Consider the following 24392-nt stretch of genomic DNA (forward strand, 5'->3'; position numbering starts at 1 on the left):
GTGGGCCTCGAGGTCACAGTTTGGTTAAATTGTTGTTGCAGTCCCCCTCCTACAGCCACTCTTTAATTGGAGATACCTGTAGGCATGCCCAGGGAGTTAATTAAGGTGTGCCAAAACCAACCAGAGCAATTCCACAGCCCCTGTCCTGGGTGCACACAGCAGGCAGGGCCCTGAGAGCAGGCACGCTAATGCTGTGCACAGCTGGAAACTAACCCTGGGGGAGGGTTTAAAAAGTCACCTGGCAACTGTGAGCCTCCTTGCACCCTGAGTTGCTGAAATCTGATATTTCCTGTTACTTGTGGGACGTGTAGCTGAGGTTATGTCAATTAAATGCACATCTGTGCTCAGTATACCGTACCCGCCTTTGTGTTATGTAATCTTGAACTTTCCTTTTGAGTTGGGATTCTGATGGTTAGGGCTAATGTAGCTAGAGGCACAGCTTATTGAATCTATGGGGTCTGAGTTTGGGCATCCACATCTGGGCTGCCTTTCGTTGCCTCTGGTCTTGTAGATGGTTAAGAGATTTAATTCTCTCTCAGAGTCCGTGTCTCTCTGTCTCTGTCTCTCCCTCCCTCTCTCCCTGTCTACACACGCACACACACACACACACCCCTCTCTTATCAGTGAAAACTTTGCCACTAAGTATTATTTCCATGCCTGAAAACTGACATTCTGCCAGCAAAGAATTTACCCGATTCAAGTCTCGCTGTTGGGTGGTTAGGTCAAGCTTTCACCTACTACTTTGCCAACTCACAGTAAGATAGCATTTTACTTAAACCAAGTGCTACATGCACAACAGACAGTGGCCTTCTTGGCACCCAGTTCACAGTCCTGTGACGCCCAGCACAGGCAGAGTGGGATCCGCTCTAGGCTATAGCTCTTACTTTGGCAAGAAACAGCATTTGCATGAAAGCTTTCTAAAGTTTATTTAGCTTACTTCAAATATTTTATTTTAAATAAATCACCCAAACCAGATTTAATTCTTTTCATTTGGACAAGGAGAGAGAACGTCCATGTTATTAAAAGACAACAATGCTTTTCATTCTTCCTTCAGGTCTGATTTTAATATGACTTTTTTTTTTAATTTTGATAGAATTATCATTGCCCTTTCAGATCAACCCCACAAAGACGGCTCTACTACGGGGAGTACAACAAGGTTTAGCCTAATTGCTGCTTTTTACCTAATGAATTGCAAATTACTACTTTCGCAGAGAAGCCTGTGAAAATGTTCTACACATTTACGTCAAGTTTCCTCTTTGCTATTCTTTTCAGGGGTCTGCAAGAGCCCCAAACACTACCAAGACAGACTAACCCAGTCAATAAGGCTGCAATTAGGCGGGATTTTAGAAACAGACAATCCAGTGTCACCTGTGCTGGAAATAATGTGACACTCATTTAATGACAACAGATAATCAAAGTAAGTTTTAGACTATTTGAAGCCATGTAATCAATCCTTTTCATTTGTGTATGAAACTATATATGAATCTAAGTATTTATTCTTGCCTCCTTCCAAGAAGGATTGTGAATAGCTTATGGGCATACATACTAAATGATTCAAATCACATAAAGGGAGACATTTAAGGCAAAGTAAGGAGTCACTTGTTACGCAAAAGCTGCATGCTATTAGAGATGGGCTACAAATTTATTGCTAGCTTCCTAGCAACTAAAGCAAAGATGGTGACTTTTAACCAGTCAAGATTAATTATGCCTTTATAATTTTTTTGGAGGGCTAAACAATGAAAATATAAACACACTCAACTAAATCCAGAGGCTTCTAGTCTGCGTTTTTATACCAGGTTTGTTCTCCTACTTCATCTACTCATTGGGTGTTGAGAGTAAGTTACATGTACCACAGGTGTTCATGTCTGCATTCACCCTGCTGTTACCCTTGTTAAGAGTATCGATCATTCTCAACCATTTGCCCTGGGAAGGGGATCGCAAATGACCCCCAGGGGACGTTTGGCAATGTCTGGAGACACTGTTGATTGCCAAAATCTCCAGGAGAGAAGTGTTACTGGCCTCTAGTTCGTAGACATCAGAGATGCTACCAAACAGCATACGATGTGCAGGACATAGCCCACAACAAAGAATTACCTAGTCAAACTACATAGCACTGAGGTTGAAAATTGCAGCAACTAATAGGGTGTGTATGGCTGTGTGTGATTTTGTTCGAATAAGATAGAAACCAGTCACTGTTCTCAGTATAGAAAACACTAGACTTAGTTTGTACTTCGTTGGTCTTCTCTAGAAACCCATATGTAAGAAGAGCTTTTGTAAATGACAGATTAGGAAAAAAATGAGCCCAAAGTTTGTTCTGGATCCTGGATAGAATGCCAAAGGAATTTCAAAATAGAATAGCTTTAGGCCACAGCTAAGGGACATTAGAATATGTCTACCTGAATGTGTTAGGAAAACCTGGGCACTGCTTAAAAAAACTGGAAGTCATTCCATCTCTTAACTCAATCTAAATAAATAAACGTTGCCAACAGAATGTGTTTTATAGCATCGGTGGGAGACCTGCTGGAGAGCAAGAGAGAGTAAACAGATGGAAAGGACACCAAAGGAAATTGAGAAGTAGCCATCTGATGGTATCACGTAGATTTGGACCAAGAACCACATGCCTGGGCTCTTCCCGCACTGACCTGCCGGATGCAGGTGCACAGGGTCAATGGTCTCCCCGGTGCCCCAACAGCTGGATGGTTTTGTCCTTTGCAAACTGCCTCTCTTAGTGACATAAGGTTTACAAATACAATAGTTAATATGACCTGTTAAAAACTTGGTATTATTTTGTCATGTCCATCCTTCTATTCTTTTTCTCATTTTTTTTCCGATAAACCACCATTGTTTTAGGTTTGGCAAGGCTAGTTCATAGTGGCTAAACTAATAATGAAATGTAACTTTTTGTTCAACTATCTCAATAATCATCACCTTGATTCTTGTAACATAAAGTCAGATAATTCAAGATTTGTGCTGTTTCTGCACAAGACTAGTCCGATGTTTTTATTAAACTGAGAAGCAATGATCCTGCCTGACAGCACTGTGATTAGCAGATGTAACTTATCTGTGCTCACACAAATTGAAGAGCTTAGCTAGGAAATCTTAGGAGTTCCTCTGAACTGTGTCTGCTTCAATAAGGAAATGCTTTCTAGAGAAATGCAAACATCTTCACTGACATGGCTATAGAGGAAAACTTCACCAATTTAAATTCTACTCTGCTCATCTAGAAAGGAAAGAAGCCGGAGGTAGCCTCCAGACCATCCAAAAACAAAGTTTCCTCACAGAGTTTCTGGGAGGTTGATTAAATGTAATAACTTATACACATTTTGAAATCAATTGGTGTGTTAGTCATAGGTAATTCTTCTTCCTGCACTAACTGTTGGGCTCTACTAAGGCATACTTGGTTGGCTTTCTTTGAGTTGTTTTATGTATGTCATTCTCTTTAAATAAAAATTATTTTACTAAATCTACAATTTCATTTTCATTAATTCAATCAACATTTCTATCTAGTGTATAATGTATAATTGTTTAATAGCTCTCTATCATAGATAGTGTGATATATATACAATAAATATATTTATAATATATCACATATGTATCTATTGTCAAAAAAAAAAACACCAGGATACCTTTTAGCTATAAACTCTGATTTTAAACATGTGGAATAAACAAACTTGTGCCCATATAAAAGCTGCTTTCAGCCATCATCTAAGCCCACTTCTCTAAGGTTAACTAGTTTATAAAATACTTTCTAATTGATTTCATGGATTTGTTAATCCTGCTTATTAAAACACTTTGACAGTGACAGTATTAATACTCCCCTTTTGATGAAACACTTCAGAAAACTATCTGCCTACAAGAGAGTATAAGAAACTCACTTCAGAATTAAGACACACATAGACTATCTATCATATCAGATATCCCATGCATATCCCATGCAAATGAAAATGAAAAGAAAGCTGGAGTAGTCATATTCATATCAGACAAAATAGACTTTAAAACAAAGACTGTGCCTGGGTGGCGCAGTTGGCTAAGTGGCTGACTTCAGCTCAGGTCAAGATCTCACAGTCTGTGAGTTCGAGCCCCGCATCAGGCTCTGTGCTGACAGCTCAGAGCCTGGAGGCTGCTTTGGATTCTGTGTCTCCCTCTCTCTCTCTGCTCCTCCCCTGTTGTGCTTTATCTCTGTCTCTCAAAAATAAATAAATGCTAAAAAAATTAAAAAAAAAAGACTAATAAAAGGCAAAGAAGGGTATTTACATAAAAATAAAAGTGTCAATGCAGAGAGAAGACATAACATTTTTATGTTAATGTCATGTTTATTTATATTAAATGATTTATTAAGTTTATATTAAATGTTACATCATAACATGTAACATTTAGAAATATATATGTACCCAACATAGGAGTACCAAGATATGTAAGGCAAATATTAACAGAACTAAAGGGAAAAATTGAAAGAAATACCATAATGGAAGACTTTAATATCCCATTTTCATCAATGGATAGATCATTCTGACAAAAAATCCATAAAGAAACATCAGCCTTAAATAACACATTAAACCAGATGGACTTAATAGTTAGGTATTATACAGAACATTCCTTCCAAAACCAGCAGAATACACATTCTTCTCAAGTACACATGGAACATTCTCCAGGACAGGGCACATGTTGAACCATAAAAGTCTCAATAAATTCAAGAAAATTGAAATCATATCAAGTATCTTTTCCAACCACAATGGTATGGAACTAGAAATTAATTACAAGAAAAAAAAGGAAATACAAAAACATGAAGATTAAACAACATGCTACTTAGCAACCAATAAGTCATCAAAGAAACCAAAGGAAAAATCCAAAAATAACTAGACAAGTGAAAGCAGAAATGCAGCATACCAAAACCTATGCAATGCAACAAAAGTGGTTCTAAGAGGGAAGTTCACAGCAATACAGACCTATCTCAAGAAACAAGAAAAATCTCAAATAAACAATCTAATTTTATAACTAAAGGAACTGAAAAAAAGGACAAAGCCCAAAACTAGTAGAAGGAAGGAAATAATAATGATCACAGTGTAAATAAATGAAATCAAGACTAAAAAGACAATTAAAAAGATCAATGAAACTAAGAGCTGGTTCTTTGAAAAAATAAATAAAATTGACAAACCCTTAGCTAAACAAGCCAAGAAAAAAAAGAAAAGAGACTCAAAGAAATAAGATCATAAATGAAAGTGGAAAAGTTAAAATTGACCTCAGAGAAATATAAAAGATGATAGGAAACTACTATCAACAATTATATGACAACAAGCTGAATATCCTAGAAGAAATGGATAAATTCCTAGAAACATACAATCCTCTAAGACTAAATCATGAAGAAATATAAATTCTGAATAGATGAATTTTTTGTAAGGAAATTGAAACAATAATCAAAAATCTCCCCCAAAACAAAAATTCAGGACCAGAGAGCTTCATTGGTGAATTCTACCAAACATTCGAAGATTCAATACCTATTCTTCTCAAAATTTTCCAAAAAATTGAAGAGGAGGAAAAGCTTCCAAACACATTTTTAAGGCTACCATTACCCTGATATCAAAACTAGATAAGGACACCACCCAAAAGGAAATTACAGGCCAATATCCTTGATAAACATAGATGTAAAAATCCTCAACAAAACATCATCAAATCAAATCCAAAAACACATTAAAAGGATCATATACATAATCAAGTAGGATTTATTCCAGGGATGCAAGAATGTATTCAACAACCACAAATCAATCAATGTGATACATCACATTAACAAAATGAAGGATAAAAATAATATAATCTCAATAGATGCAAAAAAACCATTTTACAAAAGTCAACATCCATTTATGATAAAAACTTTCAGCAAAGTGTATATAGAAGGAATATACCTCAACATTAAGTCATATATGACAATCTTATAGCTAACATCATACTCAACCACGAAAAGCTAAAAGCTTTTCCTCTAAGATCAGGAACCAGATAAGAATGCCCCTCTCACCACGTAGTACTGGAAGGACTACCCAAAGCAATTAGGCCAGAAAAAGAAATAAAAATCATCCAAATCAGAAAGGAAAGAGAAAAACGATCATTATTTGCAGATGTCATGATACTATATAGAGGAAACCCTAAAGAATCCACCAAAAAAAATTAGAACTAATGAATGAATGAAGTAAACTTTCAGGGTACAAAATCAGTATTCAGAAATCTAGGCATTTCTGCACACTAATAACAAAACATCACAAAGAGAATTTTTTAAAATTTTTCACTCACAATTGTATCAAAAAGAATAAAATATCCAGAAATAAATTTAACCAAGGAAATGAAAGACCTGTACACTGAAAACTATAAGACACTGATGAAAGAAATTGAAGGAGACACAAATAAAGGGAAAGATATTTCATATTCATGGATTAGAAGAATTAATATTGTTAAAATGCCCATACTACCTGAGGCAATCTACAGATTTAATGCAATCCCTATCAAAATGCATTTCTTACACATCTAGAACAAATAATACTAAAATTTGTATGGAACCACAAAAGACCCCAAATAGCCAAAGCAATCTTGAGAAAGAAAAACAAAACTGCAGGTATCACACTCCCTGATTTCAAACTTACTACAGAGCTATAGTAATCATATTTTTTTGGTACAAAAACAGACATGCAGATCAATGGAGTAGGACTGAGGGCCCAGAAACAAACCTATACATAAATGGACAATTAATGTATGACAGAGGAGCCAAGAACATAAGATGGAGAAAGGACAATCTCTTCAATAAATGACTGTAGGAAAACCGAACAGCTACATGGAAAAGAATGAAACTAGACCTGTATCTTTACTATACACAAAAATTAACTCAACTGGGTGTTATGCTAAGTGAAATAAGCCATATAGAGAAAGACAGATACCATATGTTTTCACCCTTATGTGGATCCTGAGAAACTTAACAGAAACCCATGGGGGAGGGGAAGGAAAAAAAAAAAAAAGGTTAGAGAGGGAGAGAGCCAAAGCATAAGAGACTCTTAAAAACTGAGAACAAACTGAGGGTTGATGGGGGGTGGGAGGGAGGGGAGGGTGGATGATGGGTATTGAAGAGGGCATCGTTTGGGATGAGCACTGGATGTTGTATGGAAACTAATTGGACAATAAATTTCATATAATAAAAAAAAAGAAAAAAAATTAACTCAACTGAGTTTAAAGATTTCAATGAAGAACCTGAAACCGCAAAATTCCTAGAAGAAAACACAGGCAATAAACTCCTTGACATGTCTTAGGGACATCTTTGTGAATCTGACTCCAAAAGCAAGGAAAACAGAAGCAAAAATAAACAAGTGGGACTACATCAAACTAAAAAGCTTCTGCACAACAAAGAAAACCATCTTCAAAATGAAAAGACAACTTACTGAATGAGAGAAGTTATTTGCATACCATAGAGCTGATAAAGGATTACTATTCAAACTATATAAGGAACTCATATAACTCATATAACTCAACAATGACAACAATGAAAAAACAAATTTGCCAATTTAAAAAATGGGCAAACGCTCTGAATAGACGGTTCTCCAAAGAAGACATCCAGATGGCCAACAGGCACTTGAAAAGATGTTCAACATCACTAATTGTTATGGAAATGAAAATCAAAATCACAATGAGATATCACCTAACAGCTGCTAGAGTGGCAATTATCAAAAAGACAAGAAATAACAAGTGTTAGAGAGGATGTGGAGAAAAAACAATCCTCGTACACTGTTTGTGGGAGTGTAAATTGGTGTAACCAGTGTGGAAAATAGTATAGAGATTCTTCAGGAAATTCTACCATATGACCCAGCTATTCCACATCTGGGTATTTTTCTGAAGAATACAAAAATGCTAATTTGAAAATATATCTGCACTTCTATGTTCATTGCAGTATTATTTACAACAGCCAAGATATGGAAACAATCTAAGTGTCTACTAATACATGAATGGATAAAGAAGATGTGGTATATTTCTATAATGGAATATCATTCAGCCATCAAAAAGAATGAAATCTTGCATTTGTGACAACACTGATGGACCTTGGGGGTATTATGCTAAGTGAAATAAGTCAGATGAAGAAAGATAAATACCACGTGATTTCACTCATATGTATAATCGAAAGCAAAGAAACAAAATTTTTAAAAACCTCAGAGATACAGAGAACAGACTAGTGGTTACCAGAGGGGAAGGTGATGGGGGAAAGGTATGTGTATGAAATGGATGAAGAAGGTCAATTCTGTGGTGATGGATGATAACTAGACTTGTGGTAATTACTTTGTAGTGTATTCAGATGTTGAATTATAAAGCTGCACACACAAAGCTAAAATAAATAAATAAATAAACAAATAAATAAGTAAATAGATAAAGTGCAAGCTGTCTCAACGCCATATGAATTTGAAGAGGACTAAAATGGCAATTTGCTAGTCATATGTCTACATGTGGGGATAACACTGAACTTGTTGCTATGCTCTGAGTGATTAGCAGTGCAGTCTCAGTTAGCTTTCAGAATAAGCCATTTTGGGGAGAGAACCTTCAAGAACTCAGTTAAAAAGAACAGGATTGGAGTGCCTGGGTGGCTCAGTCAATTAAGCAGCTGACTCTTAATTTTAGTGCAGGTCACGATCTCACGGTTTATGGGATCAAGCCCTATGTTGGGCTCCATGCTGGCAGAGGAGAGAAACACTAGTCTGTTTTCTCCCTCTCTCTGTCCCTCCCCTGCTTACACAAGCGTGCACTCTGTCTCTCCCTCTGTCTCTCTCTCAAAATAAATAAATAAACATTAAAAAAATAACAGGATGGCCAAACCATTGCCACTCTAAAGACCTCTTGTTTAACTCTGCCAATAGCAGGACCAAACGTGCCAAGGTGAAATGGTAAAGAGGGTGGGGTTGGAGAGGAGGAAATAAGTGTGGGTGTTTGGCTTTATAATGATACAAGGAAAATCCCTCCTAGATTATGTATATTGTTTGTTTTACTGGATATCATCTTAACTGCTATGACTGCAGACGCTATTACTTAAAATGCATATTAAGTTATGTGGTCCTTCTTAAAACCTCATCAGACCATTTAACTTCTAAATTTCTATTAGCAACAAACTCTAATGGAATGATTCAGTGGTGCTTCTGAGAGGGGATTCCAACTGATTTAAAGTCTGTAGAAAAGTGGGATGACCCCATCCCATACCTAGAGACACAAAATGTACAAAAACTTATACCACCATTTTTCTTGCTGAATTATAAAAGGTGAAGCAAATATTAATAGCAATTTCCAAAGGAGTAAACTTACTTTCAGTGCAAATAGGACAGCATCCTTTCCTGTTGAGAATTTTACCCTAATCAAGAGGAAAAAAACAAAAAACACAAGAGCTTAATGTTAAGAAACAGGGCATGCTGAAGACAAAACTTTTTAAAATACCAGTTCAACTAATGAAATCAGTCCAAGCTATATTTGAACTCAATGCTCAGATGGTGATGATGATAGTGAAAATGAACTTAGAAGTATCAGGTTCTAACGCCAGGCAAAGTCATTCAGAAAGCTTTCCTGTTCTTATCCTCTGAGAAATACAATATCTAAAGGACTCACTGGTGTGATTTTTTTCACATGGAGGGAAGATGCAGACAGTCTGGATTATACCTTTTCACTTATATCCAGACTAGTCCTCCAGAGACCAAGCACACACATAAAAATGAGAATCGTCTATCAACCTCTCGATCCATGTGAGGCCTTCATTCTGTCTTTGCTTGTTGGAGGGGCCCAAACAGTACATCATAACCCAAGCACAGGCCTATGGATATGGACAATATCTGTGCTGCAGATCACATTCATTCAGGATTTCTTCTTTCATCAAGTGGTATGCTATCCATGTTAAGTCACTGTTATCCAGTCAAAGCCAATGAAGCTGAGGGTTTTGAAATGCTGAGTAATTTTCCATTACCTTTCTGGAAATACAATGTAATCTCCTATATTCCGTTGCTTCTCATTTTTTTTAATGCATGACGTTAAAAAAAGGAAACATACTCTCAGGGCCGACATCAGAAAATGGCATTGTCTTATCTCTGACTCAATGAAGCTCAGAGACAAAAAGAAATGTGGTCAATTGCCACTACTGATGAATTGCATATAGAATAGATTTAGGTACTCAAAAGAAAAATCATACTGACTTAAAAAATGCTGGTTGATAATTGAGGAACTAGAACATCATCTGATTCATTTTTGCATCAGAGCCAGGCCTAAAATGGTACATTAAAAGCTATGACAACTTTGTGACTTAAAACTTAGTCTCTCAGCTCACTCAGCTCTCCCTTGGTTTGGGGCATTAGGACCTATTTTCATTGCCTAAAGCTCTATTCATTTCTATTTGGCACAGAGGCCCCTTTTAGTTTCTTGTGACTGAAAGAAGCTGAGGACAAGATCAAATGAGGTCTGCTCTAGCCAAAATCAATGAGGTTGGCTCCCCCTGGAGTAGTAGCCTCGAGGGAGTACAGAGCAATTTGAACCAAGGCCTTAATAGAGGGTGACTATATGAACCCCCACATCTGCACCTTGGCAGAAACTGCCATCTCCTTTCTCCTGGAACTGAGTGCGGCTGGTAATCTCACTGAATCATATAAGGAATAAATCAAGCACAAGCTATGAAGTCTAGGCTCCCAAGTTATATGTTGTAAAACTCTGGACATGTGACCTCACTGGTAAGAAGGGTCTAGTAACAGCACTCAACTCAGAGGGGTGGTCTCAACATTAACAGAGTAATGTCCTGTGACTATACAGAAAGTCTCAGTATGTATCAGTGATGATGAGATGGAAGTGTTATAATGACCCGTCCTCACTGGAACCCCCTACAGGCCTTCTCACAAAAGGCACTCCTTTGCCTCTGGGGAGGGCTTCAGGGGAGGATGGACAGGAAGTCCAACCATAAGACCCTTCAACAAGGCACCCACACTTCTGGAAAAAAAAAAAGAGGAGCAGTAGCCAGGAAGAACAGAGCAGGGAATATAGTCTGCTTCTTTAAAAAAAAAAAAAAAATTAAATTTCCCCAGGCAATGCAAGGGAGGGGAAATAAGCATTTAACAGGGTTTCCATGGTAGAACTAAGTTATCTTCCAAAGTCCTATGTTGGCCCCTGAGGAGGGAAAATGTAAACCGGAGGAAAGGCTGGAAAGATGCCTAGAAGCAGAAAGGTGGCCCCTGGGGCAGGAGCTGGGCCCAGACAAGCTTTGACAAGACCAGGAGGGGGAGGAAAGGTCTGCACTTGGAGAGCTGGATGCTCCTGGCTCAAATGAGGCCCCCACAGAGGAGATGCTAACAAGATGCCACGGACATAAAGAACGCTGACCTCCCCACAGCAAGAGGACAATGAAACCCATCAACCCTGCCACAAGTGGCAGGACTCAAGTAAAGCTGGAAACTCCACCATTGCCTGTTGGGGCTAGTTACTTGAGCCACCAGGTTGGCACAGCATCCTGTTTTTGTCTTGTAGAATAAGGAAGCCCATTATTACCAACATGTGCTGCAGGAGTTCATTAGCAGTGAGGGTTCCCCAAGGACTGGCATAAATGATGTGATCCCATTTTTCCCAATGAATATTTATAAGCAGACCATGTTCAAGTCTACTTATTGTATCTCCCCTTTTTTTTTTCTTTTATGGGAGATTTTCAGTTTTATGTCTGAGGCTTTTTAAAGCAAGACTAATTAGGGTTTTTCCCCCCTTTTTTTCTCTCCCCCCTTCATTCAGTTGTGCAATAGCAACAGCTGTTGTTTTTTTGTGCCTCATTTGGCACTCAAGTAAAAACAGCAACTTTTTGTTTATAATAATAACAGATGTGAATAAAATTAAAAGCTGTCTATAACAGAGAAGGGAGGACATGTCCTGAATATATGGATATATTTTTTCATTCACTGGAAGGTATTGAATAGGTTTGACATTTTCCCAAAATGCATAAAACCTTGAAAGGTTTCAAGTTGCCGAGGTGAACTCAATGAAGCTCAAGCCGTAGAAGATAATGATTGCTTTATTCAGCATGCTGGAACTGTGGGTTTCTGAAAAGAGATATTTCCATAGGGGCACTATTTCCATTTTGGGCTACAGTGGAGGCCAAGGTTAGAGAGGGAAAACGTCAGTAAAGGGGTCGGGGGTGCTGCTAGGCCAGAGAAACCCCTTGGGGAGTTTATTAATAAACAACTACATACACTTTGAATGGCGAAGGGAAGAAATCTCTGATTTGGGGAGAGGAAAAAGAAAAGAGAAAAATATGGTGTTCAACAGAAAACCCAGCAAAAGGATCAAGAGAGCAGATCTAACAGGAGTTGGAGACATTAAAACAAAGAAGTGGGAGAAGTCAATGAGAAATAGGAGACTTGGGTCAAGTGTAAGGTAGGAGCTATTTTCCTACAAGGCTAGAATTTGGGTGGGAAGTGCAAAAAAGAAGGAGAGAAATTTGCAAAGGGGGTTTGTGGCTATTGGGGGACCTAGAAGTATCAGGAAATCTAGATTCTGTGTTCAGAAGACGGCATGTGGCCATGCCACAGGTAGGACGTTTCCCAAGACCTGAAGGTAAAGAAAAAGTCAACCTGCATTCCAGACATACCTGCGGGCAGCTGCTGATTGGAACGCACTGCTTCTTTCGACACTCTGTCTTGCCTTTCACACAAGCACAGATGGTGCAATTAACAGAGGACCACATCTCTCCATCCTATGGGAGAGAGCACAAGATTCTGCTATCAGCTGGAGGCTGATGGGAGCTAATCCAACAGGCTGGGATTTCTCTGCCAAGGAGAGCATTTCTTACTCTGAGTGAGAGATCCATCATCGGACTAAATTACTCTGAGGTGTCTATCTACACCTACCCAATTTGAAGGTGTGTGTAGGTGTGTGTGTGTGTGTGTGTGTGTGTTCCCCCTCCAGGATATAAAAAGAATTCTTATGCATCTAACCAAACCATATTTGCATCGTGCTCCTCCTACATTGTTTACTTAGCTTCACCCTGGAAGACAAGCATGAGTTGAACATGATGCAGTAGCAAAGGTCTAATGTTCCTGTGTGATAGACCTGAAATGTTTAAGCTATTCCAGGTAGCAGCAGTTGAGATGTACAAAGGTGGTGAATTTATTCCCACATGTGACATGGTTCTGGACCACACAGGGTATGATCCATTCAAAGAACAGAGGCTAATTCACAGGACTCTCATTGCCCAGGCAGACACTTGATCAGCAAGCCATCCAAATATGTGGAGCCCAGATGGAATACTCCGAGATACCATGCCCCTGCCTGTCTGATACTTTCCTCCCCAAAAGCTAGATAGCACCTTGGGACACATTTTCTAGCCCAGAAAGGGCTGTTTGAGGAATATTTTTGGCTCATTGAATCTATAATATGCAGTTGCCAAATACCCAGCCACAAGAAGCCCTGTATCTCTGGAGAACACACAGGGATGTGCATCCTAGCTTATGCAAGAGTAGATTACAGGCACAAGGGTTGGATGTGAAAACAAAACAAAGATTCCTTCCTGAGTTTGTAGATATAAGCAGAAAAATTTGTTAAAAACAGAGGAACTATCTCAGATTTTGATGATGACTCCTCTTCCTTTTCCTTCACACATTTTGAAGCTATTTAAGGACTACTAGAACCTTTTATTTCTTGAGAAACAAAGACCTAACTGAATCTGTCCTAAAGGGCATCTGATGAGTCCAAATTCTCTGTGTGCACATTTCTAGGACTTGGCGTTTCAAAGATGACTCTCTGTAAATTATTTTAGGCTTCATCACATAAAGGAACCTTTGTACAGGAGCCTTGAAAGCACTTTGCACACAATACCATTGTGAGAGGGGGTCTATTGCATCCAGGTGCTCTGGAAACACAAGAATGACTTTATGTAAAAAGGATACATGAGTGGCTCTGAAAGCCTGGTGTAAATACAACACACATGTGACCCCCTTCTTTTGGGCATGACACATCATGTCTTCTTACTGATTCCATAAGAATCAAGACTCTCCTTCCAACTCCATCAATGCAAAAGGAAATCTGGCCAAGTACAACATGAGGATCTCCCACATCTGACTTGATTCTGAGGGTCCCAGTCTCAAGAATGTCCTGAGATGATACTTCAGGTACAGAAAGACTCCCTCCACCCAAAAAACTAAATGGAAAGCAGTTTGGACAAATACAACAATCTTCATCCTGACGTTTACATGGTCACTGCACAGCTATGCTGTCAGAAAACTACGGGTAGTATTTGATAAGTAGCAGATGGTCAGGAGACAACCGTGCTAGGTCAGTTGGGGCAAGGCTCTCTCATCTTTGCTCAATGGCTGTGCCAGCATGAACATCCTTACCTGAATATCTTCCAAGTGAGAAAATCTCTCTTTGAAAAAGCAGCTTTGTAAAAAGTTCCAAAAGTATTAAGCTATAGGACCATCAGGATCTTGGAAAGGGACACTGAGCATCTCTGACTGAATGAGATGTCCTCAGCATTTGGGCTCCCATAACAGTACCATCCAGAGGTGGGTGGGGGTGGAGGGGTATCTTCAGCTCAATCCCCATCACTGGATGACCACATTTGGAAAAGGCAATAATGTTTTACAGGCTTAAAACACTTCATAAAGCAAAAATAAAGCTGAAGAAAACCATTTTTTCAAACAGTTGCTTCTCTGCCCCATGTATATTTGATTTTAAAAATATGTATATATATTGCCATATAAATAATTACATTTGTGCACGCACAGACACACACACACACACACACACACACACACACACACACACACACCATATGTGTCTACAAAATATGGAATACTCCAATCTGCCTTTTATCTGGAGCTTTTTACATTTCAGTATAGTACAATAGTTCCCATGAGCTTGGCTTGTGACATACCCGGAAAACCTTGTTGCCAAATTTGCACACTTTGACATCTTCTGGAGGCACTCGCAGGAGGCACTCTTCACAACAGGTCTCCTCCCCTCTGATGCAGCCACCAGGGTGGGAGCATTTCTTCTTACATACTACAGTAGAGTCCTGGGGACCCAAAGGCAAACCAGAAATTAAAAATGATTTCCATCTCTACCAACCATCTTACGTGGCCTTCCTTTAACAATCCACAACTAACTGCTTTAAAACATATTCTGGGGGCACCTGAGTGGCTCAGTTGGTTAAGTGACTAACTCTTGATTTTGGCTCAGGTCATGATCTCACAGTTTGTGAGTTTGGGCCCCATGTAAGACTCTGCCCTGAGCATAAAGACTACTTGATTCTCTTCACCCCCTCTTCCCCCAAAAAAGAAAACATATTCTGAAGAAATCATATTTTAACTTGTTGTAATAAATCTTTCATCTACTTCAAAATGTTATTTGCTGACTAAATATCTGGATGAGAAGGTGAAGAAGCTATGAATAGTGTGCATACCCTCACTACTTTCCAAGTGTTTATAATTTAACGTTCAAGAAGCTGATGATTCCACTCTGGCCAGCATGTGGCAAGAAGGTCCAATTCAGTATGGGCCAACCAATTTCCCTCTTCCTGCCCTTTTCCTCTTGCATGCTTTTCATTAACATGACTCTCTTGGGTCTCCTCGAGGGCATTTGCCACCTTTGAGGAGTCTAGCATAAAGGCATGATATCCAATCAAATAGCAAAAATTAAGAGCTAATGTTCCTCCTCAAGATAAAATTCCTTAGTGTGTTCCATGTCCACAGAAGAATTGAATGAGCTACGCCAAAACTGACCATTCTAAACTCTTCTATAAAATATGTAATCTTTTTTTTTTAAATATGTAATCTTAACCAGGTTGCTTAACCTCTGAAAATGATGAGTTTATATCTGTAACTTTAAGAGGTATGGCTTGATTTCTAGCCAAGTAAATTGTGCCTGCCAATTCATTGAACAACATGTCGAAGAAAAGTTCAGAGCAGTTTAAGAAAAGTAAACTCTTCTAGTTCCCCATCCAACAAGATTCAATTTCACTGGAGTAGGTTATCAGCTAGAATGAATGTTAAGAGCAAAATATTTATGAGACTTGGTGGCAGGCAGGGAGGGAGGAAAGCAGGGTCCCTGGTATATGGACAATCCCTTCACAGTGTGGAATTAGTATCAGACCAATGATAGGGAAATGAGACCAAGCCCTCTCCTTAGTTAGTATTGAGAGATAACTCATTCAAACAGGTTGTATAAATCAACGTATGTAACTTCTGCAGCTTCTATGTTAATCCTATGACTTCAACAGGTACTTCTGGTATTATCTCCTATACTCCTACTGACTTATCCATCTAAGATTAATATAACAATGTGATGATCCTTTTAAGAAAATGGCATTGGTTGTCTTTTATTTTTAAGGTTCTACCACATCAGATAATAGATAGGACTCAGCATTGGACAAGACCAGGGGGGAATGCCAGTTCATCCATTAGGTATGTTATCTTGTGCAAATCCATCTCCGTGAGCCCCAGATTCCTCATCTTCAAAAACCTACTTCTCAGGTTTATTGTGCAGCTTAAATGAAATATTTAAAGTACTTGGCACAGTTTCTGGCACATAGAAATTATTATAGGTCAACTCATTAATTGGGGGAAAAAAAAGTCCTTTGCCAAACTGCACGTATTGATTTCTAGTTTGAAAAACAAGGACACATACTAGCTCTCAAGTAATGCATACTTCATGGTAGACACACCAGCTTTCATTACACACACACACACAAACACACACACACACACACACACACACACACACACACACACACACCACCCATTAGATCATATGCCTGGCACTAGTTTAAGCAATGAGAATATTGAGATGGATAGATGTGCTTCTGTCTACAAGGAGCTCACAGGCCAAAAGGAGAGAGAGCCATGTGAACTATTAAATTGCAATATAATGTCATTAACAGAACTAGTAAAGGTATAGAGGTAGCAGAAAAGAGGGACAATTACCTACTTATGTGAGTCCCCTAGTCAGTCACTAGGGGAGGAGCTAACATCTGAGAGAGGCTGTTGTGCATGAAGAGGAGTTTGCTATTCAAATTGAAAGAAGATGAGGTCGCTCAAGGTAGAGGAATCATCAAATATAAAGGCACAAAGATTCTGTGTTTTAAAAATTGGTTTTAAAAATAAATCACTGCCATAAAGACTCTGTGTTCAGAGTACTATGAAATAATTTCCTGCACCTGTCATGGCACTGGGTGGAGATGCTGGAGAGGGAAGCTCCAAGCAGATAGAAAATAACAATGATTATCCAAAATGATTGTAGCCTGATTCTTGAAACATCCAATTTCCCAAAGATGACTGTGAACTCATTCTCTCTCTCTCTCTCTCTCTCTCTCTCTCTCACACACACACACATACACACACACACACACACACACACAAATCTCTTGAAGGAACAGTATTAATTACACTTCTTTTCAGCACTGAGAAATACTGTCTGATCTCCTCTCAAAGAATCCATGAGACCCAGAGCAGTGCAAGCATAACAAATTCCCATCCGTGGGACGTCTGGCTTTCCTGCAATCAAGAGAACTTGGGGATGTGATGTGTTTCATCAAAGGTTTAGCATCCTCAAGAGGAAGCTATAACCTGTGAAATTCCTGGAGAGGAAGAGAAGTCATGAGGATGAAGGCCAAGGCAAACAGAAGGAGTGGCTATAGGTTTAGCATAGGAAAATATAAACCATGGAAGAGAGGAAGGAGTCTCAGGAAAGTATTCTCAGGCTTGGGAAATACTCAGTGTTCAGTGCCAGGGAACAGACAGTTCAGCCCCTACTCGGCCACTTCCCTGAAGTAGTGCATGCTTCTTAACAAAGCATGCCTCAAGTAATCAGGAACTTCTGAACTCCAATCTCAGCTACTGACTCAGAGCTGACATTGAGCAAAACTCTCCTCCTTCCCTCTCTAGCCCTTTAGCTATTAAAGACAAAACAACAACCATCACCGCCAAAATGTATTCTTCTAAATTCATGTCACACGGATGTTTGCATTAACTCACTAATGAATGATTCTAAAATCTTCCATTAAGATGGTTCTCTTCTTGGTTTAAAAAAAATCACTGTATAAGCACAGTCAATGAATGTGGGCCGTGTATTCCTTTAAAATTCTGGAGCTGCGGAATTCTTTCTTTACCAGTCATTAGGCCTCTGTTTCCTTTTGAAAAAAGCAAGCAATGCTTTTCTTACTTTTCAAGTAAGAAATGGTACAATGAACAACACATAAATACTCCCCTCTCAAACTACCAGGTTTATCTTTGTGATGAACTGTAAATCCTTGCCTTTCTTTTCTCTTGAATGTGATTAAAGTCATTTTTATTATGTGGTATGTTAAGGAGCTCATCTCGGATAGTTAGAACCAGAGAACGCTGCCAGAGACACTCTGTGTCTGATTTTAGAAAATACCTTAGGACAGTCCCTCAGACTTTAGTTCTCACCTCCAGAAGCTAACTTGTAGGTCCTGGGAAGGTAACAGTGAATTGTAATCTGGGTCCTATGTTTGAACGTCCTTACAACCTTAAGCATGATTTCAAGTAGTAAAATGGCATTGATAATGCCTCCTTCCAATAAATGACAGATCATTATGTTTGGCTATAAAGTTAACAGTAACGTCCCCAGTGCAATCGTTGTCAGATCACAGCCCCTCAGAACCACCTTACCCGGCAGGTGCATGCAGTGCAGTTATCATAGAGAAATGAAGATCCGTTGTCATAAACATCACTGCGAAAGAGGCAGCTTCCAAATGGAAGGTCAAACACTTTCCTCTGACCTAGAGGGAAGCAACAGCATGGTTAATGCAAGACAGAAGCCAGGATTTCCCACTTTGTCATCAACAATTCTATCACAGGACTGTTAAACATTCTCACAAGACCAGGTAAATCTGGTGCACAAAAATAGTCCTCGGCCAGATGTTCCCTGGAGTAATTAATTTAGAAAGTTTTTATTATAAAGAGCTTGACTCCACACTGAATCCTGTAAGTTCAACAAATCTTTATTACCATCATAGTGAACCAAGATGACCAGATCTATTTGACCTGCCCTCGTGGAGTTCACAGTCTACCGGTGAGACAAACTCACAAAAATGATTTAAATACAACAATATGGTAAGTTCCAGAAAGAAGACAATCTGGGAACTGTGGGGACAGGGAGGACAGAGAAGACTTCTTGGAAGATGCAATGCCTCAACTGCATTTTAAAGAATAAGTAAAATTATCCAGGAAGTAGGTATTGGCAGGGAAGAGGCACAGGAAGTCAAGCTATTCCAAGAAGGACTAGAATGAGTGAAAAGGAGAACCAATGATATAGCATCTCAGCTGGAGAAATTACAAGCCCATTGGTATAAAGGATGGCACTAACTCAAAATGCACATAGAGGCAGAATCCAACCCACATGTCAAGTGCCCAAGCTTTCACAGGCATCACACTTCTGTAGAATTAGCTTGATTTTCCCTGATATGAAGATTTGATTTATGATCAAAAGGTCCAAAAAGTAACCCCAAACAAAGAATGCAATCCAATTTCATCTTTTCTTTCAAATTGCGAGCTTCTACTCCCTGGAGCATATAAAAACATCCCTGACATGTTGCTTGAGTCAAGCAACATGTTAAGAAGATGAAGATTCATTATCACTCATTAGATTTACAACCACACTCTTTCTTCTTAAAATGTTTTATGTTGTATTTATTTTTGGGGGAGAGAGAGAGAGAGAGAGAGAGAGCAGGGGAGGGACAGAGAGAGAGGGAAACACAGAATCCAAAGACAGGCTCCAGGCTCTGAACTAGCTGTCAGCACAGAGCCCGACATGGGTCTTGAACTCACGAACCGTGAGATCATGACCTGAGCTGAAGTCGGACACTTAACTGACTGAGCCACCCAGGCACCTCCACACTCTTTCTTCTTATAGAAAGATTAAAAGCAAACTCTAGTTATCAGGAGGCCCAGTGAAATGCTGAAAATACCTACAGGCACATACTAAATGCCACTCTCAGAATTCAAATTGTTGGAATTACCATTAACAGGAATCACAAAAAACGCCATCTTCCTGTTAGAGTCAACTTCAAGGCTAGGATACGGTATAGATGCAGAACTAAATTACTAGCTTGGTTCTTACTACCAGAAGTAAACTTGCCTCAAAAGATGACAGTGAGTTATAGTCTGGGTCCCACGTATGGACTCCCTAGTGACCTTGAGTAGTTCTCCAGGCCTCACTTAGTTCACTTGTAAAATGGTAACAATAATGCCTCCTTGCAGGAACATACCATCCTCTCTGCCTAAAATGCTAATATGAAAAAAATAAAAATAAATAAATAAATAAATAAAATGCTAATATGAAAGTAGGCAACCAAAAACCCTTTTGTGGTTAGACAAAATCTAACTAAATGACTGTATTTGCTCCTAGCAAGTGTTAATAATCCAACTAAGACAGGCATTCTTACGTGCACCCCCAGGTCCTGAGTTTCTGGAAGCTTGTGGAAGTTTGCAGACTAAATTAGAGGACTGCCTGCAAAACACAAAATTCTGCCTTTCTCTAGATTTTCCTCTAGGCCCTGAGGCATCAGAAAGCTGTGTGCAGGCCATCTACTCAATTGTTTCAATCGGGCAATGTTTAAAGATTGGGATAACCTGGTTTGCCTTTTTCTTATCTTTCATCTACATGCGCTTCATGTACTTTATAAGTGACCTTAATTCCTTTTAGGCAAGAGGCAGGATATAGATACATAAATATAGTCTAGCTTCTTTCCCTACCAATGAAAATACATTTTATGGTTGAGCTCCACATTATTCCTCAGAGGACCTTTCACCTCTTAGAATGAACTGCCCCTTCCTGTGTTCCCATAGCTTGGAGCTTTTACTACATTTATAGTACCCAATATTGTGGCATAGATGCATGAATGAGTAGGTGAACAAACGGATGGATAGACTGGAGAACTAATGCACTAGTAGGTCGCCAAATAAAAAGACTCTCCAATAATATCCCCGAAAAAAATACGACCAACTACTTACCTCATCACTCAAAGATAATTTTTACCTAAAAATACTGATGTAAAGTCTTTACCATAGAGCCTGGAATTCCCTAAGCAACCCCAACAAGTGGCACATGATGAGTGTTATCGTTATTAGCGGTGGTAGCATTCAAATGTGATCCTAGGCTGTGTCATTCTAAGAGGTGCATTGGGTGCTCAGTATACACAAACCTCTGATGAGTCTCTTCATTGAAAATGAAAACAGAGAGCTAGAGAATTTGCAATGCAAAAGGCTAAGGCATGTCATGTAAATGAATCCTGTCAAAGGAGTATGTCATAGCAAATTGGTGTCCAACCAGCCAAAAGTCTGATTAGTCTAAGATTTCAGGATCTAGAAAGTATCCTAGTGCTTCCTTTTTTTTTTTTTTTCCTTTCTGTCTTTTGTTGTGTGGGTATATTTCTTTTTACCCCCGAGGAACACAAAATCTTACCGTAGTTCCAAAGTCATCATGGCCCCAAATTAAGATGAAACATTCAAAAGAGTGGTTCAGAGAGTCCACATTCAGCCTAAGTTAAGCCATTTCTACATTATTCCACTGGGGTTTAGCCTAACCCAAAACGGTCTCATTTGCGAGAATTAAGATTTTTAAGTTTCCTAAGACTTACTGTTCCTTTTGTAGTCTGTCTTATGACCACAAATGGACAGAAAAGTCTGCATTCAATACAACAGCCATTCCTCATATGAGAAGCTTCTGAGTTGACTCAGCACATCCATAGTATGGGCTTCAAAGCATCAATCAAATCTACTTATCTTCAATGTCAGGCCCCAAATGCCACCTCTTCTGTAATGACTTTCCTGCTCAGATGGAATGCTGTGTCCACCATGACCAAAAGCATGACGATTTCAACAACAGTGAACTGGCTAACTCTATTCCAGGAGTACAAGCACACATTGGCAACCCAGGAAGCACACATATCAGTGGAAATGTCTTTAATCAGGCATGTATAAACAATTTTCTTTTGTTCTTTTAATTACTTCATAGTTACTTAAAAAGTATTACATGCGTGTGTGTGTGTGTGTGTGTGTGTGTGTGTGTGTGTACATGCAGCAAGAGGGCAAACATTAGATGAAGGGTTGACAGGTGAATCCTGTAAAGAAAAGAAAACTGCCTTAGTTTAACAAGATACCTTTATTCAACAAGTTGGTTGTAGAAAGATAGATTTTAGACTATGGCTGTGATAAGCTGGGAATGAAAACAATCAATCAACAGGGGATTCTGGAATTGAGAAAAGCAAGCTATGAACGAAAGGAGAGAAGATTCAGAAAAAAGGGTGTGGACAGTAACTGATAGGACGCTGGAGCCCAGATACACAGTGACATTTTCCTAAAGGCATAATAGCTGAGACCTCTTAAGAACAAAAGGAGGATCCATTAAGGATCCATTTCATGTTGTTCACTGTGCTCCACTAAAAGGTAATCACCCTCACTGACCACAAACCTTCAGTAAAATCTACTACACAAGTCTTGATTCAGTAGCACCACAGAATGTGAAAAGACTGGAGGGGAATGTCCCTGCAAGTACAAAATGGCGTTGAAGGAGGAGGAAGAGGAGGAGGAGGAGAGGAAGATGAAGTGGAGTTGGAAGAGGAAGAAAGGAGAGAGAGAAGGAGGAGGAGGAGAATTAAGAGAAAAACAGCAGAAGGAGACCAAGCCAGGGGTGACTCGGAAATGTATTAGCCTCCTCAAAGATCCCTCAAGATTCTAGTGGGGTTGCTGGAGGATTTTAGTGGGAGATGCTCTATTGTATTCACACACTGGGTCAGGCTACTTTTCTTTGAATCTTAGTCTGACCTCAACTAACTCAAGAGTTTGAAGATCATGTGTAAGAAGCTGACATTCGGATTATAAACAAGACCTAAAGGATCTCTTGCCCTAGAGACTCTCCATCACAGGCTGTCTCTTTCAACTGGCAATGTATATGCCTCTCTCCACATCACCACGGAGGCTGGGCAGCAGCAGGTTAAAGCCTGGGCTTAGGAATCACAGGAACTCATATTCAGGTATCAACTCTGTAACTCACCAGCTGTGCCACCTTCTAGGAATCTACTCCCTTCTCCTGAAATAATACTAACCACAGCATGTATATTACATATCAGAATGATATACTTAGCACCTATACGGCACAGCTTCTTGAGAAAATTCAATGAGAAAAAGCATGTAAAGTGATTTTCATAGTACCCAGGAAATAGCAAATGCTCAATAAAAAATAGCTCATTCTCCTTTCCTGTTGGCTACTTTTCATTGCTCCCTTCCAAACCTCTTGCTTTTGGTGTCATCCTCCTGCATACTTTTGCCTCTAAAAGTAACACTAGTCTATATTCTTCCATGTGTTAATTTCATATGCCTTTAAAATACTAATCATTTCTACCAATTGTCATATGCCCAATGAAAGACAGTTTCTTCAATACTGCTCTCGCCATCAGGGGTTATCATCCCAAGTTGCCTGGTGAACCAGGTTTACAGATACAAGGAAGCACAAGAGAAAAGAAACACCTGTAGAGACCTCAGACAAGAGATAAACACCAGGCACACCTTACATTCCTCTAACCAGAAAAAGCAGTTATTTCTAATAAGCCATGAAACAGGACAACCTGAGAACCCCAACATAACAATGTGAATGAAGACTCTCAGCAGAAACTCCCAAGAATAAATTACATTGTTCTTTTATCTGAAAACAGTCACTCACCCAAACATTTGGGGCAGCACTGTCCTGGGGGAATGTGGCTAAGGTGTTGAGGACAGGAGAGAATGGGACAGACTTCTCTCACGCACTGTGTCCTGCCTCCCTGAAGAAAAGAGAGAGAGAAAAAAGCACATTTAGAAAAGTAAGTGCATTTATACTGTATAATCAAGATACCTGAAACAAACCTAGGGTCTTCCCTGGTATTGGGTCCTTGGGGTGACGGCTCAGATCTGTATAATTTGTCCCAACTGTCCTTTTTCCTTTTATCTTCCCTGGAGGCTACATGAACTGTACCCTCGAAAAGACTGTCCCTGAAGAGATTATTACAGTATTACCTCTCCCCACCCACCCACCACCTTTCTTTACCTTTTTCCTTCTCAAGACTAGTCAACTATCTTCATTGGCCTGAGATTGGAGGCTTCCAGTACTAAAACTGGGAGAGTCTTAGGCAAACCAGGAAAAGTTGGCTTCCCTTTCCGACACCCAAGCAAGCAAAGGAGTCCTCTGGGCGTTACTGAGGCTTTTCCTCCTCTTTCGGACCCTCATCTTTCTGTAGGTTCTGCAGACATCTTCCTCCAGGAATACTTCCTTTTCTGTAACTGCTTAAAGGTATTATTAGGATGGCTCTCGGAGGTTTAGATTTCATGAAGCAGCCAATCCGCTGAAAATGGATATGCTGCCAATATTCAGAAGAA

The 24392-nt window shown here is 39.3% G+C and overlaps 1 protein-coding gene across 4 annotated transcripts in view; it reads right to left on the reverse strand.

The window, feature by feature from the left end:
- Nucleotides 1-24392, reverse strand: part of BMPER (BMP binding endothelial regulator) — a 250671-nt gene that overhangs the window by 91917 nt on the left and 134362 nt on the right. For all 4 annotated transcript variants that reach the window (XM_027075245.2, XM_053218245.1, XM_015065034.3 and 1 more), the window contains exons 7-11: nt 23701-23800; nt 18651-18760; nt 14897-15037; nt 12614-12718; nt 9316-9361 (exon numbers count right to left, since the gene is read on the reverse strand). In XM_027075245.2, the coding sequence (XP_026931046.1) occupies nt 9316-9361; nt 12614-12718; nt 14897-15037; nt 18651-18760; nt 23701-23800 (502 nt within the window). The remainder of the gene's footprint in view (nt 1-9315; nt 9362-12613; nt 12719-14896; nt 15038-18650; nt 18761-23700; nt 23801-24392) is intronic.

The sequence above is a fragment of the Acinonyx jubatus genome, chromosome A2 (assembly GCF_027475565.1).
Source record: "Acinonyx jubatus isolate Ajub_Pintada_27869175 chromosome A2, VMU_Ajub_asm_v1.0, whole genome shotgun sequence".
NCBI lineage: Eukaryota > Metazoa > Chordata > Mammalia > Carnivora > Felidae > Acinonyx > Acinonyx jubatus.